Source organism: Orcinus orca, chromosome X (assembly GCF_937001465.1).
Source record: "Orcinus orca chromosome X, mOrcOrc1.1, whole genome shotgun sequence".
NCBI classification, from domain to species: Eukaryota; Metazoa; Chordata; class Mammalia; order Artiodactyla; family Delphinidae; genus Orcinus; species Orcinus orca.
Genome location: NC_064580.1, coordinates 45,101,624 through 45,119,437, shown reverse-complemented (window position 1 = coordinate 45,119,437; position 17,814 = coordinate 45,101,624). Strand labels below are relative to the sequence as shown.

Below are 17,814 nucleotides of genomic sequence, written 5' to 3'. Positions count from 1 at the left end.
CAAACCTTAACAGATGTACACTTAATGTTTGTGCATTTCGCTGGAAGTAAATTTTGCCTAAAATACTGTAAACAAATATCAAACTTTAATGATATGTATGCTTGAGCTTTTGAAGTATATTGATTTACACAACTTATTTTCTAGTTTTCAGCATACAGATGTTGCACATATTTTGTTATATTTATCCTTAAGATTTCATGTTTTTGCTGCCATTGTAGATACTATTGTTTTCTTAAGGTCAAGTTAAAATTCTTTACTATTATGTAGAAATGCAATTTAATTTTGTATATTTTCCTTGTATCCTGCAACCTTGCCAAACTCACTTTTCTTGGTAGATTTTAAAAGATTTTCTACATAGACAATCATGTCATCCGTAAATATAAGTAATTTTGTCTTCATTTCCACTGTGTGTGGCTTTATTAGGAGAGGAGGCCCCTATTGCACTGTCTAGGACCTCCAATACAGTGTTTAGTAGAAGTGGTGAGAGCAGATATTGTTACTTTGTTCCCAATTTTTCACTATTAAGTTTGATGTTAGCTGTAGATTTTTTTGTAGATGCCTTATAACAGGTTGAAGAAATTCCCTTTTATTCCTAGTTTGTTGGGAGAGCTTTTATCAAGAGTGGATATTGAATTTTTTTTCAAGTGCTTTTTCTGTATCTATTGAGATGGTCATACAGTTTTTCTCTTTTAGTCTGTTGATATGGTGAATTACATTGATTGATTTTTGAAATAAGAACCAGGCTAGCATTGCCAGAATAAATCCCACTTGGTCATGACGTCTTATCCTTTTTATATATTACCAGATTTGATTTGCTAGTATTTTGTTAAGGATTTTTGTCTATGTATATCACGGATTTTAGTTTGTAGTTTTCTCGTGATGTCCGAGTCTGTTTTTTCTGTTTGTTTGGGTTTTTTGGGGGGTTTTCTTTTGCGGTACGTGGGCCTCTCACCGCTGTGGCCTCTCCCATTGCGGAGCACAGGCTCCGGACGCGCAGGCTCAGTGGCCATGGCTCACAGGCCCAGCCGCTCCGCGGCATGCGGTATCCTCCCGGACCGGGGCATGAACCCGTGTCCCCTGCATGGGCAGGCGGACCCTCAACCACTGCACCACCAGGGAAGCCCGAGTCTGGTTTTCATATCAAGATACTGGCCTCACCAAATGAGTTGGGAATTGTTCTCTTCTCTCCTATTTTCCGGAAGAGTTTGCATAGAACTGGTATTTTTTTTTCCTTGAATGTTTGGTAGAATTCATCATTGAAGCCATCTGGGCCTAGAGTTTTCTTAGTGGAAAGATTTTTGACAACAAATTCAATTTCTTTAATAGATATAGGGTTATCTGGGTTATCTATTTCTTCTTGAGTGAGCTTTGGTAGTTTGCCTTTCAAGGAATTTGTCCATTCCATTTAAGTTTTCAAATGTATGGGGATAAAGTTGTACTTTGAAATGCATCAAGAATTTAAGATGGATTTGTGGATGGATAGAGGAGTGAATAGATATGTGATAAGGCAAATACAGTAAAATACTAACTGTAGAAACTATACAATGGTGAATATATAGGTGTTCATTGTAAACTTGTTCAACTTTTCTAAGTGTTTGAAAATATTCATAATAAAATGTAGCAGGAAAAAAGGAGAGGAAATATAAAATAATGGTTTAAGGGCATGATGCTGAAACCAGACTACCTGGGTTTGAATTCCTAAGCATTCCCATCTAAAAAAAATGGAAATGATAACAGTACCTACTTCATAAGTTGGTTGAGAGGATTAAATGATGTAACATGTGCAAGGCATTTAGAACAGTAACTACCAGATAGTAATCATTTTTTAAAGGTTAGTTATTATCTTTTAGAATAAAGGGAGGTTTGGGTTTACCTTGAGAAACTTTTGCTGAAACAAGGACCTGCAAGTAGACAATGGAGAAAAGGGGCTGAAGTTGGGGGTGGGGATGGGGTAAGCAGATGACAGCTGCAGAACGGTCATCCTAGGGCCAGTAACTCCATAAGGGAAGGAGGTGAGATTTGCAGGTTGCAGCAGCTGACAGTAGCAATGCAGGTGTGCATGTGCCCATACCATGCCTCTCCTTTTGTACTCTGAGGGAAGGACACATTGGTTTCCTAATGTCTGTTAGATTAGATAAGTAGGTCTGCTTAGACGCTAGGCTTTCAGACATGTGGACAGCCGTCCAGAAGCCACTTCATGCCCATTTCTACCCCTGCCACCTGAGCTCACCCTCCCTCCAGACATGGGGAAAACTTGTAGATGCGTTAGGATACCCCAGCTCAGGTGGCTAAGGTAGTTGTGATGGTGGCTATCTGAAGTAGGGTTGAGATCCTGCTCTTTATGGCCCCTGGAAGAGGATGGGGAGTCAATTGGATCCTCTTTGGTGCTGTTAAGAGAACTAAAATCAGCACACACCTAAATCCCTCATGCTTCATGCCAGTTAGTTCTGCATATATTATCAAAGTATTTCATTTAACAACTATATGAGATACATTATAATAGGATCCCCATTTTACAGCTGAGAAAGCTGAGGCTCAGTGAGATCACACATCCTGCAAGTGGTGAAGCTAGGATTTGAACAACATAATGATAATTAACATTTGAGTGTCTGTGGCGTACCAGGTGCTGTTCTAGGTGCTTTACATGTGTCAACTCATGTCATCCTCAAAGCAATCAAGAAATAGATACTGTTATTATTATGATCACTATTAAATAGCTGGGGGAAATGAGCTAAGAGGAACTCGGTAGTTTGCCTGAGGTCACACTCAGTGTGGGATTTGAATCCATGTAGTGTGGCCTCAGAGGCCAAGCTCCTACTTGTGCTACACTGCCTCTCCAAAAGCTGATTGCAAAGCCCAGGCCCTCCCCACTCTGGCAGGATGCCTTCTAGCAGTATAACTTCCACTAGGGCAACAAGTTCCTACCACAGTCAATCCCCATCTGCAACAAGCCATGGAGATATCTGCCTCTTTGATTCAAAGAGTGCAGACAATTTACAGCAACCTAAGTGGCTCAGTGAAAAAAAAAGTAAGGTGATACTGGGGAGTTGAGGAGATTGAGAGTTGGGACAGGACTTTGGTTTGGCCACTTCTATTTACTGAGCACTTCCCACAGGGCTAGACAGGGCATGGACAGGAAATCCTGGCTCCCACTGTGGCAAAATGAGGAATAGTGTCTTTGAAAGCCGGGACATCTTACAAGGGCATCAAGGCAGAATCTGAGTTGAACAAGTGGTTTTTGATGCTCTCACATGACAGGTACAGGCAGGGACTGCTCTGGTCCTCTGAAAGCTGTGAAACCTCATCGTTTCCATGGCTACTAACGTCCAGAACCTCCTATGTGCCGAGTGCTGTGCTAAACATTCTCTATACACATCCCATTTTATCCTCACTCCTGGGAATCCAGCAAGGCTAGATAGCCTAGTCCTTATTTGCCAGACAGGAAGCTGAGGTTCAGGGAAGTGACATAACTACCCTCAAATAATGAGTATCTTAGCCAGAATGACTGACAACCAGGTGTCTTACCCCCAAAAGGTAGTAATTTTTTTTTTTTTTTTACTGAGGCAAAGTTAATAAAACTTTGAATGGGACCAATAATAGCATTGGAGAAAGCGGGACTTTGGAAGATCAGTGAGGTTTAGGAAAAACTGTGCATTCCCGTTGGGCTAAGTTCTGAGTCACTAGGTAGAGGGTACGGAATGCTGAAATCAGGGAGAACGTCAAAGGCAAATTTGCATTAGGCTTGGAGCTAGAATAGGAAGCAAGGACGTTTTTACAAATGGCATATGTGGCTTGGGCTGCAGGGAAAAGAATGCTTGGGCAAAGCCCTTAAGAACAATATGCCCAGGGTGAAGAGTCTCCTCCTGTAATATGGGGGATGAGTGCTCCCCAGAAATAAGCCCACCTCAGCCACTGTCAGCGGATCTGGAACGAGGAGGAAGGGCCCCTGAAGTACAGGGTGGGCTAGGACAGGGTTGTAGCAGCAGGAGCTTTAGGCCTCAAAGCCTCCTCAAGGGCTGCGGCTTCCAAGAAGTTGCTTTCTATGGTGGAAGAGGCAAGAGGAACAAGCAGGTTCACTGGGAAGAACAAAGAGATTTTCTTTGCAAGAGCCAGAACAAACAGCAAACATGCTAAACTGGTTTTTAACGTGGTTTGGGAGGGGAGTGGAGAAAGAGAGGGAAACTCAGAGTTTCTAGACCACATTGTCCAGGTCCTTGAGTGCTGTCTTAGACTCTGCATGCCCCCAGCAGCCCAGCAAGCCTCCTGACAGAAAGGCAGCCCCCTAGGTACATAGTTCTGTAGCCTGCATGGGAGAGTAGAAGGAACTAGCTGTGGGGGTGGGGAAGAGGGGGTGGGCCTGGCCCAGGACAAGCTCCTGACCTCTTTACATTTTTGAAGCCATCTATATACCTGGCTGTCCAGAGCTCCCTAACTTATCAGAATTTTGCTTTGCAGGACTTTCCTGGGGACAAATGGAAGCCAATAACAGGAAACAGGAAGACCAGCCAGTCAGGGAGGTAAGTGACCGCTCTGGGAGTTGGGGTGAGTTAGTACCTCTGAGGCTTCTGTGGAAACTGGTAAGGTTTTCTGTTTTCTATTTGCTCTGTTTCCTTTGAGGAACCTTGTATGGTGTCAGTACAAAGGCCTTGGTGCTGTAAGATGTAATCCAGCCTGCCCACCAGGCAGCTGGGCTATAGACCAAACTGATGGGTAGCACATTTTGGAATACGTAAAAAGGAGTATTGTGGGACATTGTGCCCATCAGCTCAGAGGCCTGAGGCAGGTGCCCAGGCACAAGGACATGGGGACCAGACCATGCTAAAACACAGATGGGAAGGTATAAACTATGCTTGCCTTCCAAGCAGCCACTGGGTGGTTGGAGGGGCCAGAGCGGAGGTAAGACTGTCCAGCCACTGCTGTGCCTTTGCCTCAGAATGTTTCTTGGATTCTGCCACCTTTCTTTTTATAGGGCTTGTTGAGAGATTAAGGTCTGTTCATTAAAAATCCAAGGCAGATCATGTTAACAATAGGTTAGAATTCCTAAAAGAAGGCAGGGACATTTTTACAAATGGTATGTATGGCTTGGGCTAGAGGGGAAAGAGTTGCTTCTGCAGAGCCCTTAAGGAAAAAAGAATGCCCAGAGTGGAGAATCTGTTCCTGTAATGTGGGGAACATGGCACCTGGCACTTATGCTCCAAAGACATGAGCCCACCTGTCATAGGTGACCATGTGGAGGAGACAGTTACGTCCTCCAGGTTGCTCTCCATCAGTCTGGTTGGAACCCCTTTTGTGAAATTGTTTGATATACTCTTTCAGCTAGTTCTTCTCCAGGACAAGAGGCCCGTAAATTGTATTGATTCTTTAACTCAAACTCCAGGAATAAAGGAGGGACAGGGAAGACGGCTCTTAGCTGCGCCTCTGTGGGGGCACCTAGGAAGAGGGCTAGAATCTGGATCCCCTGACCTCTGAAAAGCCCAGGGTTCTTTCCAGTGGTCTATATTATCCCCTGTGATTTGGTGGTGTAGTCAGGAATAAATTGGGCTTTCTTTTGACTCCAGAGTCTGGGAAACCTATTGGTTTTCTGATTGGCAATGGAAAGAGAGGAAGCCAACATTTACTGATCACCAGCTAAGTGTCAGTCACTGGGCTGGATCTTTTTATAACCATAATCTCATTTATTCTCCACAACAGTTAATTTTACTACCTATTTTATAGATGAGGTCCACAGAGGTTATATAACTTAGTTGAGGTCGCACAGCTAGTAAGTGATGGAGCCAGGACTCAGACTCAGGTTTATCTGGCCCCAAAGTTCATGCTTTTTCCATTATAACTGCTTCAATTAGGATCCCTAAGGAAACGCTTCAAATGGACCCCTCAGTATCATGTCTCAGGGGCCTAAGGCCTGGGTGGGGATACTGTGGGATTCTGTGGCTGGCCTTGATTCCCCACTGTTCTTGGAGAAATCATTTCAGTCTAGTGGGTCTGCTGAGTTTCCCCTACTAGACTGAGACTGTCGAAAAAGGAGACCACACCTTGGTCACGGATGTATTCTCCATGCCTAGCACGGTGCCTGACACAGAGAAGTTGCTCAAGATGTATTTGTCATTTGCTTGCCAAATGAAGAAACAGCCTCCTCCACCATTGAATAGGTAAAATGACACAAAAATAATAATGCCAACTAACATTTCTTGAGCACGGTACTCTATTCTAGGCACCATTCAAAGCGCTTTACAAATATTTATTTACCACCATAACCTTAAGGGGTAGGTACTGTTAGTTTCTTCATTTGACCGAGAGAAGAAACTGAAACACAGATAGATAAATTCAGTTGCCTAAAGTCCCACAGCTAGTAAGTTGACTAGACCCAGGTAGTCTAGCTTCAGAGACACTATACTACACTATGGTGCTTCTCCAAAATGGCTCTCTTACTAATCAGCCAGTCAAGGAAGGGGACTTTATTTAAAACCTAGTATATGTACTGCCTGTTTCTAGGCAAGCAGGGAAATATTAGAGGAAGAGCATCAGGAAGCATGATGCCTGCCCATCCCCAGCTTGAGCAAGGAAGACTAATCCACACAAAGTTAAGTAGCAGTAATAATAAATTACCAGTTGCAAAACAACCTATGTGCCACTAGCTAAGTTACACATATCCTGTTTTATCTTCCCCAAAACTGTCAGGTAGGCATTATTATAACTAGGGCAGTGATTCTTGAACTTGAATGTGCATTAGAAATACCTGGAGGGCTTGTTAAAAAAAAAAATCCAGATACATGATAGCTCCCACCCCGCCCCCAGGGAGTGTGATCCAGTAGGTGTGGAATGGGGCTCAAAATGTGTATGTCTAACAAGCTCCCCAGGTGATGCTGATGCAGCTGGTTCTGGGATCACACTTTGAGAACCAATGATTCAGATAAAGAATCTGAGGTTCAGAGGAGCTAAGTAACTTACTCAAGGTCTCACAGATACTAAAGGGACAAGCCAGGTTTTCAACTCAGGCTAGTTGCTATAAGATGAAAAAGTGTCAAATACATGGTTTAAACAAGAAAAGGCTGGCACATGGTAAGGGGCCAATACATGATAAGTATCATTGTGCCCTATTTAAGTTCATTGGAGGGTAAGAAAACTAAAGGCTGGGGCCTATAGGAGGAAAGGCCCAGAGGGGAAACTAAGCAGGCTGTATTGGAGGAATAAACCCTGCTGGTTGTTAAGAGTTCTGGCCTTATCATTAAAAAGTCTACAAATAACAAATGCTGGAGAGCATGTGGAGAAAAGGGAACCCTCCTACACTGTTGGTGGGAATGTAAGTTGGTACAGCCACTATGGAGAACAGTATGGAGGTTTCTCAGAAAACTAAAAATAGAATTACCATGTGATCCAGCAATCCCACTCCTGGGAATATATCCGGACAAAACTATAATTCAAAAGGATACATGCGCCCCGATGTTTATAGCAGCACTGTTCACAATAACCAAAACATGGAAACAGCCTAAGTGTCCATCAACAGATGAATGGATAAAGAAGATGTGGTAGATATATACAATAGAATACTACTCAGCCATAAAAAAGAACGAAATAATGCCATTTGCAGCAACATGGATGCAACTAGAGATCATCATACTAAGTGAAGTAAGTCAGAAAGAGAAAGACGAATACCATATGATATCACTTATATGTGGAATCTGAAATACGGCACAAATGAACCTTTCTACAAAACAAAAACAGACTCAAAGACATAGAGAACAGACTTGTGGTTGCCAAGGGGGACGTGAGGAGGGAGAGGGATGGAGTGGGAGTTTGGGTTGGTAGATGCAAACTATTACATTTAGAATGGATAAACAAGGCCCTACTGTATAGCAAAGGGAACTATATCCAGTCTCATGGGATAAACCATAATGGAAAAGAATATAAAAAAAGAATGTATATATGTGCATAATTGAGTCACTTTGCTGTACAGCAGAGATTGGCACAACATTGTAAATCAACTGTACTTCAATAAAAAAAAAAGTTCTGGCCTTGAAGTCAGTCTGCCTGGGTTCAAATCCAGGTTCTTCTGTTCGCTAGCTGTGTGAATTTGGCAAGTGGCTTTCTCTTCCCCCCCACTCCCACCCCGCCCAGCTCCTCTCTTTCACCCCACCCCATCGGTTTCCTTATTTGTGAAATGGGGTAAGAGTGCTTACCTCCTGTGACTATTATGTGGAATAATTGAGTTAATATATGTAAAGCATTTAGGACAAAATCTGGCACCATAAACCCTCAGTAAATGTTAGTTGTAATGAGGAGGAGGAGGAAGAGGAGCAGCAGCAGCAACAGTAACAGTAGAGAAAAAGGGTAAAGAGTGAAGTATTGCACCAGGATAGTTAGGCCTTGAAAACTAGGTAGGATGGCAAATATGGAAGCAATTGAAGGTTATTGATCAGGTAAGTGACATGGTAAATATGGCACTTCAGATAATTTGGCAGCATTTGCAGCCTAGATGGGTTGAAGAAAGACCAATTAGGGGCAGTGATCCAGGCATGAATGAGTGTGGCCTTGTTTTGGGAAGGTGGGGGTGCAATAGGAATGTAACAGAAGGGATAGATAAATATGTGGATATTCGGGGGAAAATGTTTATTGCGAAAGCAATATCACAGGAAATTAAAAACAGAAGAAAAAGTATCTTTTTTTAAACATCTTTATTGGAGTATAATTGCTTTACAATGTTGTGTTAGTTTCTGCTGTATAACAAAGTGAATCAGCTATACATATACATATATCCCCATATCTCTTCCCTCTCGCGTCTCCCTCCCACTCTCCCTATCCCACCTCTCTAGGTGGTCACAAAGCACCGAGCTGATCTCCCTGTGCTATGCGGCTGCTTCCCACCAGCTATCTATTTTACGTTTGGTAGTGTATATATGTCCATTCCACTCTCACTTCGTCCCAGCTTACCCTTCCCCCTCCCCGTGTCCTCAAGTCCATTCCCTAGGTCTGCGTCTTTATTCCTGTCCTGCCCCTAGGTTCTTCAGAACCATAGAAAAAGTATCCTTATTCTTACTACCCTAACACCCTAATTGTTTTCATTTCCCTGCCAGCCTTTATCTATAGGTGTAGAGATTTACGGGTGGGGGGGTCATGATTATAATAACTATGTAGATGTGATTTTATGTGTCCTGCTTCTTTTTTCCTCACTAAGCATTATTTGGTGAACAATTTTTCCTGTTGCTATAAAGCCTTCTTCAATAGTTATAAATTTTAATGGCTGCATAATATTTCACCAGCTTAATGTGTCCTAATTTGCTTAATCATTCCCAAACTGGTGGATAATTAGGTTGTTTCCAATTTCTTGCTATTATAAAGTAATGCTGCTAAAAAATTTTGAGCAGCTATAACCTTTTTCTCATTTTGAATTATCTCATTAAAAACAGTTATACAGAGTTGGGATTAGTTGTTGAAAGAAAATTAGCATTCTTATTGTTCTTGATATATTTCACCAAACTGCTTTCCCTGGAGGTGTTTTACTCTGCCATTAACAACATAGGAGAATACCAGTTTCCCCTAAAATTTGCCATCATGGAAATTTTTCTTTTTCTAATACAATAGGTATACATGGTACATATTATAATTTTAATTTGCTTACTTTGATTATTCTGGTTTGAACATTTTTCATGTATTTAATGTTTGCATTGATTCCCATGTGAATTGTTGGTTCAGATAATTTGCTCACAAATACGTGACAACTTTTGAGAGAAAAGTAAAAAGAACTTGGGAATGAAAGGAGTTAAGCCAAAAATAATTTTCTGCCCCAGTGTCTTTAGAAAGAGAAAATTATTGATAGAGTGGGGGCAGGTGACAAGGGGACCTGGTTTGGTGGAGATAATAAGTTTGAGTTGGGATATGTTGAATTTAAAGTTAGTGAGGAAGACAAGGGGATGCTTTTGAGGAGGCCTGTTGATCACCCAGCCAGCGGAGGTAGGATGAAGAAGAATAGCCAGCAAAGGGGATTGAAGGGGCAAGCATCTGGAGTAGTAAGAAGGAGAAGTATGCCAGTGTACCGTCACAGACGATAAAGAGAGGACTGCTATTGGCTTTGACGGTTTGGACACACAAGTGACCTTCGAGAAAGCAAACTTAGTAAAATGGTGGGCATAGAAAGCAGATGGCATAATGGTCTGTAAAGGGGATGCATACAGAAGAAATGCACACAGTTTTACACATCCTAAATTCACCTTTTAAGTGTACAATTCAGTGAGTTTTGGTAAATTTGCATGCTATTGCAATCATCACCACAATCCAATTTTAGAACATGTCTATCTCCCTAAAAAGATCACTTTTGTTCATTTCCAGTCACTCTCTATTCCACATTCAGCCTCAAGAAACCACTAATCTACTTTCTGTCTCTATGGATTTGCCTATTCTGTATGTACCTTTCATATAAATGGAATCATACAATATGTGGGCTTTTGTGTCTGGCTTCTTTTACTTAGCAAGCTTTAGCAGTTCATCTTTGTTATACCATATATCAGTATTTCATTCTGTTTTTTGCCAAGTAATATTCCATTGTATGGACATACCACATTTTATTTATCCATTCATCCATTAATGGACATTTGGGTTGTTTTCACTTTTTTTGTGAATAATGCTGCTATGACCATTCACATACAAATTTCTATGTGGACATATGTTTTCAATTCTCTTGGGTATATATTTAGGAGTAGAATTTCTGGGCCATATGATAACTCTGTTAACTTTTTAAGGAACTGCCTAACTGTTTTCCAAAGCAGCTTCCACCAGCAAAGTAGGAGGCTTTCAGTTTCTTTTCATTAATTTTAATACAATGATTATGTGCTACTATGTGATTAGTAAAAGGGTTTAAAAGAAGAGTGCTTGAAAAGACATTTATACATTTTAAAATGTTTAAAAAGAAGTTGGCTAGGAAAAGGAAGGAGAGAAATGGGGTGGTAGTTAGAGGGGGAGATAAGGTTTAAGTTAGTGGTTCTCAAAATGTGGTCCTAGGACCAGCAACCTCAGTATCACCTAAGAACTGAAGTAGAAATGCAAATTATTGGACCCCACCCAGACCTACTGATTCAGAAACTGGGACATGGCCCAGAGATGTGTGTTTTAAGAAGCCCTTCAGGCAATTCTGATGCAAGCTAAATATGAGAACCTCTGGTTTAAGTGATGGTTTGATCAGGATTTGGGAAACTGGTTTAAGTTTAAAAACAGAAAGGAGAGGTCAATGGAAAGGGAAAGAATATTTTTGCTGAATATGGAGGCAGCAGATCATAGTTTATGATCTCAAGGAAGATGAGAAGGCCTAGGAAAGGTCAAGGGCAGAGATGACATTTAAAGAGGAGAAATCCTGATGGAGCTTCCACTTACCTTCTCCCCACTACACACACATTTTTTAACATTTCTTATATCATTTCTGTCACAACTGGAATGATGGGTGTAGGTGGGAAAATCAAATGTATATTCTTGAGCCATTCTCTGCCTGGAAGCCTGCAACGAATTTTAATTCCAGGTAGTTACACTCTTGGTTGTCTCCCTCCACAGTTATTTAGTTTGCATGCAGAGAATGCAAACACATTTTGATATTAGCAGGAGGGAAAAAAACATTGGTGAGTAGATCTGCTGGGAGAAAAAGCTACATAAATGTGAAGCATTTAAAAGCCCAAAGAAATTATTTCCTAGATTATCTCATTTGGTTTTCCATACTTATAATTGCCTCCTGTGATCATTTCCATTTTTCTACTTTGCACAGACCTTTCGAATGTGTAGAGTATTTATATATATATATATATATATATATATATATATATATATATATAAAACCACAGTTAATCCTCAAAGAAACTCTGTGAAGCCTTATTTTTCCCATTTGACTGATAAGGAAGCTGAGATTCAGGAAAGGTATTATTATACTATTATTAAAAACAACAACCACAAAAGGTATAATAGCTAACATTTATTAAGTGTTTATTGGGTATCAGGCACTGCTCTAAGCATTTCACATGAATTATTTTATTTATTACTAATCATGACCCTATGAGATAGTTACCATTTATTGACCCAGTTTTACAGATGAGGAAACTTACTCACAGATAGATTAAAGTCACTTGCCCAAGGTCAAACAGGCATCTGACTCCAGAGCCCATTACTTCTGGGATTATACAGCAACTACGTGACAAAACTAGACTACTACCCAGGTTTTTCAGTTCACAGCCTAGGGCTCTCTTCCTTCTTTTTAACATACCACATCATGAGCAGAGTGTGGAATATCCAGTACACATTTCCTATTTGGCAGTTGAGTAAAAGAAAACGGATAATTCAGAATTGAATCTCATTTCATTAGGAATAGTACACTTTTCAAGAAGGCTTTACCAGCTAAGAAGAATGCAACCTTCAGAGGCATGAAAGGATTTGTCAAAGAGTGTGACAAAGTGAATTTAAATACTTGGGTATTAATTTAATCGTGGGCACACAAAACCTATTCAAGGAAAATTATAAAACTCTAATGGGAGAAATAAAGACATGAATAAATGCATAGCTATACTCTGCTTCAATTTGGGAAGACTAATATAGTAATGATTACAATACTCCCTAAGTTAATAATATATAGATGTAATGCACTACCAATTAGAGTCACTGTGGTATACTTTGTAGAACTTATCAAATTCACTGTAAAATTTATCTGAAAGAATAAGTGGGCAGGAAGACCAAAGAATACATTTATTTAAAAAGGTAATGGTGGTTCAGCAAACATCATCCTCAATGGTGAAAAACTGAAACAATTTCCACTAAGATCAGAAACAAGACAACTCAACTTGCCCACTCTCACCACTATTATTCAATATAGCTTTGGAAGTTTTAGCCACAGCAATCAGAGAAGAAAAAGAAAAAAGGAATCCAAATCGGAAAAGGAGTAAAACTGTCACTGTTTGCAGATGACATAATACAATACAAACAGAATCCCAAAGATGCTACCAGAAAACTGTGAGAGCTAATCAATGAATTTGGTAAAGTAGCAGGACACCAAATTAATGCACAGAAATCTCTTGCATTCCTATACACTAATGATGAAACATCTGAAAGAGAAATTAAGGAAACACTCCCATTTACCACTGCAAAAAAAAGAATAAAATACCTAGGAATAAACCTACCTAAGGAGACAAAAGACCTGTATGCAGAAAACTATAAGACACTGATGAAAGAAATTAAAGATGATACAAACAGATGGAGAGATATACTATGTTCTTGGATTGGAAGAATCGACATTGTGAAAATGACTATACTACTCAAAGCAATCTAAAGATTCAATGCAACCCCTATCAAACTATCAATGGCATTTTTTACAGAACTAGAACAAAAAAATCTTAAAATTTGTATGGAGACACAAAAGACCCCAAATAGCCAAAGCAGTCTTGAGGGAAACAAACGGAGCTGGAGGAACCAAATGCCCTGACTTCAGCCTATACTACAAAGCCACAGTAATCAAGACAATATGGTACTGGCACAAAAACAGAAATATAGATCAATGGAACAGGATACAAAGCCCAGAGATAAACCCATGCACCTATGGTCAACTAATCTATGACAAAGGAGGCAAGGATATACAGTGGAGAAAAGACAGTCTCTTCAATAAGTGATGCTGGGAAAACTGGACAGCTACATGGAAAAGAATGAAATTAGAACACTCCTTAACACCATACACAAAAATAAACTGAAAATGGATTAAAGACCTAAATGTAAGGCCAGATACTATAAAACTCTTAGTGGAAACCAGAGGCAGAACACTCTGTGATATAAATCACAGCAAGATCCTTTTTGATCCACCTCTTAGAGAAATGGAAATAAAAACAAAAATAAACAAATGGGACCTAATGAAACTTAAAAGCTTTTGCACAGCAAAGGAAACCCTAAACAAGACGAACAGACAACCCTCAGAATGGGAGAAAATATTTGCACATGAATCAATGGACAAAGGATTAATCTCCAAAATATACAGGCAGCTCATGCAGCTCAATATCAAAAAAAAAAAACAACCCAATCGAAAAATGGGCAGAAGACCTAAATAGACCTTTCTCCAAAGAAGATATACAGATTGTCAACAAACACATGAAAAGATGCTCAACATCACTAATCATTAGAGAAATGCAAATCAAAACTCCAATGAGGTATCACCTCACACCAGTCAGAATGGCCATCATCAAAAAATCTAGAAACAAATGCTGGAGAGGGTGTGGAGAAAAGGGAACCCTCTTGCACTGTTGGTGGGAATGTAAATTGATACAGCCATTATGGAGAAGAGTATGGAGGTTCCTTAAAAAACTACAAATAGAACTACCATATGACCCAGCAATCCCACTACCGGGCATATACCCTGAGAAAACCATAATTCAAAAAGAGTCGTGTACCAAAATGTTCATTGCAGCTCTATTTACAATAGCCAGGACATGGAAGCAATCTAAGTGTCCATTGACAGATGAATGGATAAAGAAGATGTGACACATATATACAGTGGAGTATTACTCAGCCATAAAAAGAAACGAAATTGAGTTATTTGTAGTGAGGTGGATGGACCTAGAGACTGTCATACAGAGTGAAGTAAGTCAGAGAGAGAAAACAAGTACCATATGCTAACACATATATATGGAATCTAAAAAAAACTGTTTCTGAAGAACAGAACAGGTATAAAGTTGCAGACGTAGAGAATGGACTTGAGGACACGGGGAGGGGGAAGGGCAAGCTGGGACTAAGTGAGAGAGTGGCATGGACATATATCCACTACCAAATGTAGAATAGATAGCTAGTGGTAAGCAGCAGCATAGCACAGGGATATCAGCTCAGTGCTTTGTGTCCACCTAGAGGGGTGGGATATGGAGGGTGGGAGGGAGACACAAGAGGGAGGAGATATGGGGATATGTGTTTATGTATAGCTGATTCACTTTGTTATACAGCAGAAACTAACACACCATTGTAAAGCAATTATACTCTAATAAAGATGTTTAAAAAAAAAAGCTAATGGTGGTAGACTTACCCTATCAGATTTTAAAGTCTGTCATAAAGTGACAGTCATTAAAACCATATGATAGTGGGTTGAAAAAAAGTCACACAGTGAAATTAAATAAAAAAGAGAGATTCTAGGAACAGATACTAAGACTATAGAGCACACTGGATGCAACCGTGAACTTTGGAAAGCAATCATCTGTCTTCAATAAATGTTGGGAACTGTAGGTATCAATATGGAGAATAATTAACTTAGAGCCACAGTGCGTAGAATACTCTGTAGTAAATTTCAGAAAGCAGACCAGTTGAACAGCATATTCACTCCAGCTACGGATGGAAGATAAATTTGTGCCTGTTAAACGGAGGATATCATCAGAGACAAGATGGATGGTTTCAAATATTTAAAAGTTGGCGGAAGAAACCTTTGTACAACAAAATGTAATAAAAAGCTAAATAGCAGAATGAGGAAAATGTCTGGGGTCAGCATCACAGATAACAGTTGACTGTCCGAAAAATGTAAAGAATGGATACAGATATAGAAGGTCGGCTTTCAAATTCAGCTTCATAAAAGGGCAAGGAAAATGAACAGCCAATTTACACATGAGGAAATAAAGGCAGTAAAATCACTGCCTGGAAAAGTACAACCTCTCTACCAATTAAAGAAGTGCAAATAAAAACAACATCAAGGTTTCACAACCTGCTTATTAAATTATCAACAATTAATGGAAATTATAAATAGAAATTACAAAACCCTATCTTGACAAGACTTAAGGAAACAGTATGTGTTTTGGGGGGCAGTATAAATTGGTTCAGTTTTCCTAAAAGACAGTCTAGAAATATGTGACAAGAGTTACAAAACTGTTTGTACATACTCCTTGATCCAGCATACCCCCAAGGAAATAACCTAAAAAGGAAAAAAATAATTTTTTAAAGATATTTAAAGTAGTGCTATTTATAATCATGGAAAATATTTACTAATCTAATATATCATCATGATGGAATAGAATATAGCCATTAACAGTGACAGGTATACAAATATTGGGTCTTATACAGAAATGGGTATTTGTAATAGTATTAACAAAAAATGCTAAATTCTAAACTCACATGTTGAATCTGATAGTAGCCTTGCACAAAGAAGATTCAGAAAATCATCTGGTAAAATGTAAATAGCTGGAGTTGAATGCACATGGTGTTCTTGGGGTACATGTCAAGTTGCTGGAATTCATAATAAAAAAGAAAATCTGAAGAAGAGGCAGCCCACATTGGTTTGATTTAGGCCTGCAAAGTTAAAGATCAAGGGCTTTAGAAAAATCCCCATACCAATGACAGACTCTTACTTACCGGACATGCTTGATCTCTCTGTTAGCTAGAATTTGTTTTGCTAGAATTCTCCATCAACCAGCACTTCTGCTTATCTAAATCTGTGAGAACTTGACATTTCTGAGGGGGTACATCACCAGACATTTGTGAATCTTCAAATTTGTCACCATTATTACAACATAGAACCTCTCCACCCCCACTAATGAACATTTTATTATCTGACTCAGAACCATTACTTTCTCAAGACCATTACATTTCTCTTCACTTCCATCATCAGCACTAGTTTGCAAATAGTTTGCATTTCAGTGCCATTATTCACAGAGAAGCACATATTCTCTCTACCATGGTTACTCCACACCTATGTACCTTGTTAACAAATAGAGACCTATCAAACCACATTGAGATGGGAATGCCAAGTGGTTGACTAGGCTCCCTCCTTTGCTTGGTGACTTGCCCTACAAAGCAGTATTGTGAGGCCTTGCAAGTCAACTTCATACCCTTTGCAAAATGACCAGTTATTACACTTCATGGATCTTTAGGGCTACTCTCAAAGGGTTAAAACCTCGAATGTTAAATATGTTCGTGCCAAAGAACTACTCTATGATAATTGTCATTCATAATTGAGCACCCAGAATACCTTTTAAACTGAGATAAAATCATGTTCTTTATAACTTTGGTGTTAAGTCTATTCCACTGTATTTTAGGTCTTCGAAATTTAGTACATTAACATCTGGTATATATGAGGACTTAAATATACAAAAATTGCTCTCTTCCCCTGGCACATCCATTGTTTAATGATTGTGGGGCACCGAATTTCCTTAAATAGCATCAGGATTCCCACAGCTTTATGGACCTCCCATTATTTTATTTTATAAATCTTCTCGCACTTGTTACATGGGTGATATGTATATAGTTAATTAAAATGCATTTCGTTTTGAGAGCTTTTTTTTTTTTTGGCTGCATTGGGTCTTTGTTGCTGTGCATGGGCTTTCTCTAGTTGCAGTGAGTGGGGGCTACTCTTCCTTGCGGTGCGTGGGCTTCTCATTCTTCTCATTGCAGTGGCTTCTCTTGTTGCAGAGCATGGGCTCTAGGCACACAGGCTTCAGTAGTTGCAGCACACGGGCTCAGCAGTTGTGGCTCACGGTCTCTAGAGCGCAGGCTCAGTAGTTGTGGCGCGTGGGCTTAGTTGCTCTGCAGCATGTGGGATCTTCCCGGACCAGGGCTCGAACCCGTTTCCCCTGCATTGGCAGGCGGATTCTTAACCACTGCGCCACCAGGGAACTCCTTGAGAGTTTTTTTTAATGGCTTTATACCTCTTAAGATACCCTGGTGAGTTGGGAACCTGGTAGATAATGACTGTTTAGAGCAGTGGATCTCAAAGTGTGATCTGGGACCAGCAATACCATCATCATCCTGGGAATTGTTAGAAATAAAAATTCTCCACTCTGCCCCAGACCTACCAAATTAGAAATTCTGGGGGTAGGACTAAGCCAACTGTGTTTTAAT

The 17,814-nt window shown here is 39.9% G+C and overlaps 1 protein-coding gene across 7 annotated transcripts in view; it reads left to right on the top strand.

Moving 5' to 3' along the window:
- Positions 1–17,814, top strand: part of SHROOM4 (shroom family member 4) — a 214,281-nt gene that overhangs the window by 174,930 nt on the left and 21,537 nt on the right. For all 7 annotated transcript variants that reach the window (XM_033409622.2, XM_033409626.2, XM_033409623.2 and 4 more), the window contains one exon: positions 4,456–4,517. In XM_033409622.2, coding sequence (XP_033265513.2) covers positions 4,456–4,517 — 62 coding nt within the window. The remainder of the gene's footprint in view (positions 1–4,455; positions 4,518–17,814) is intronic.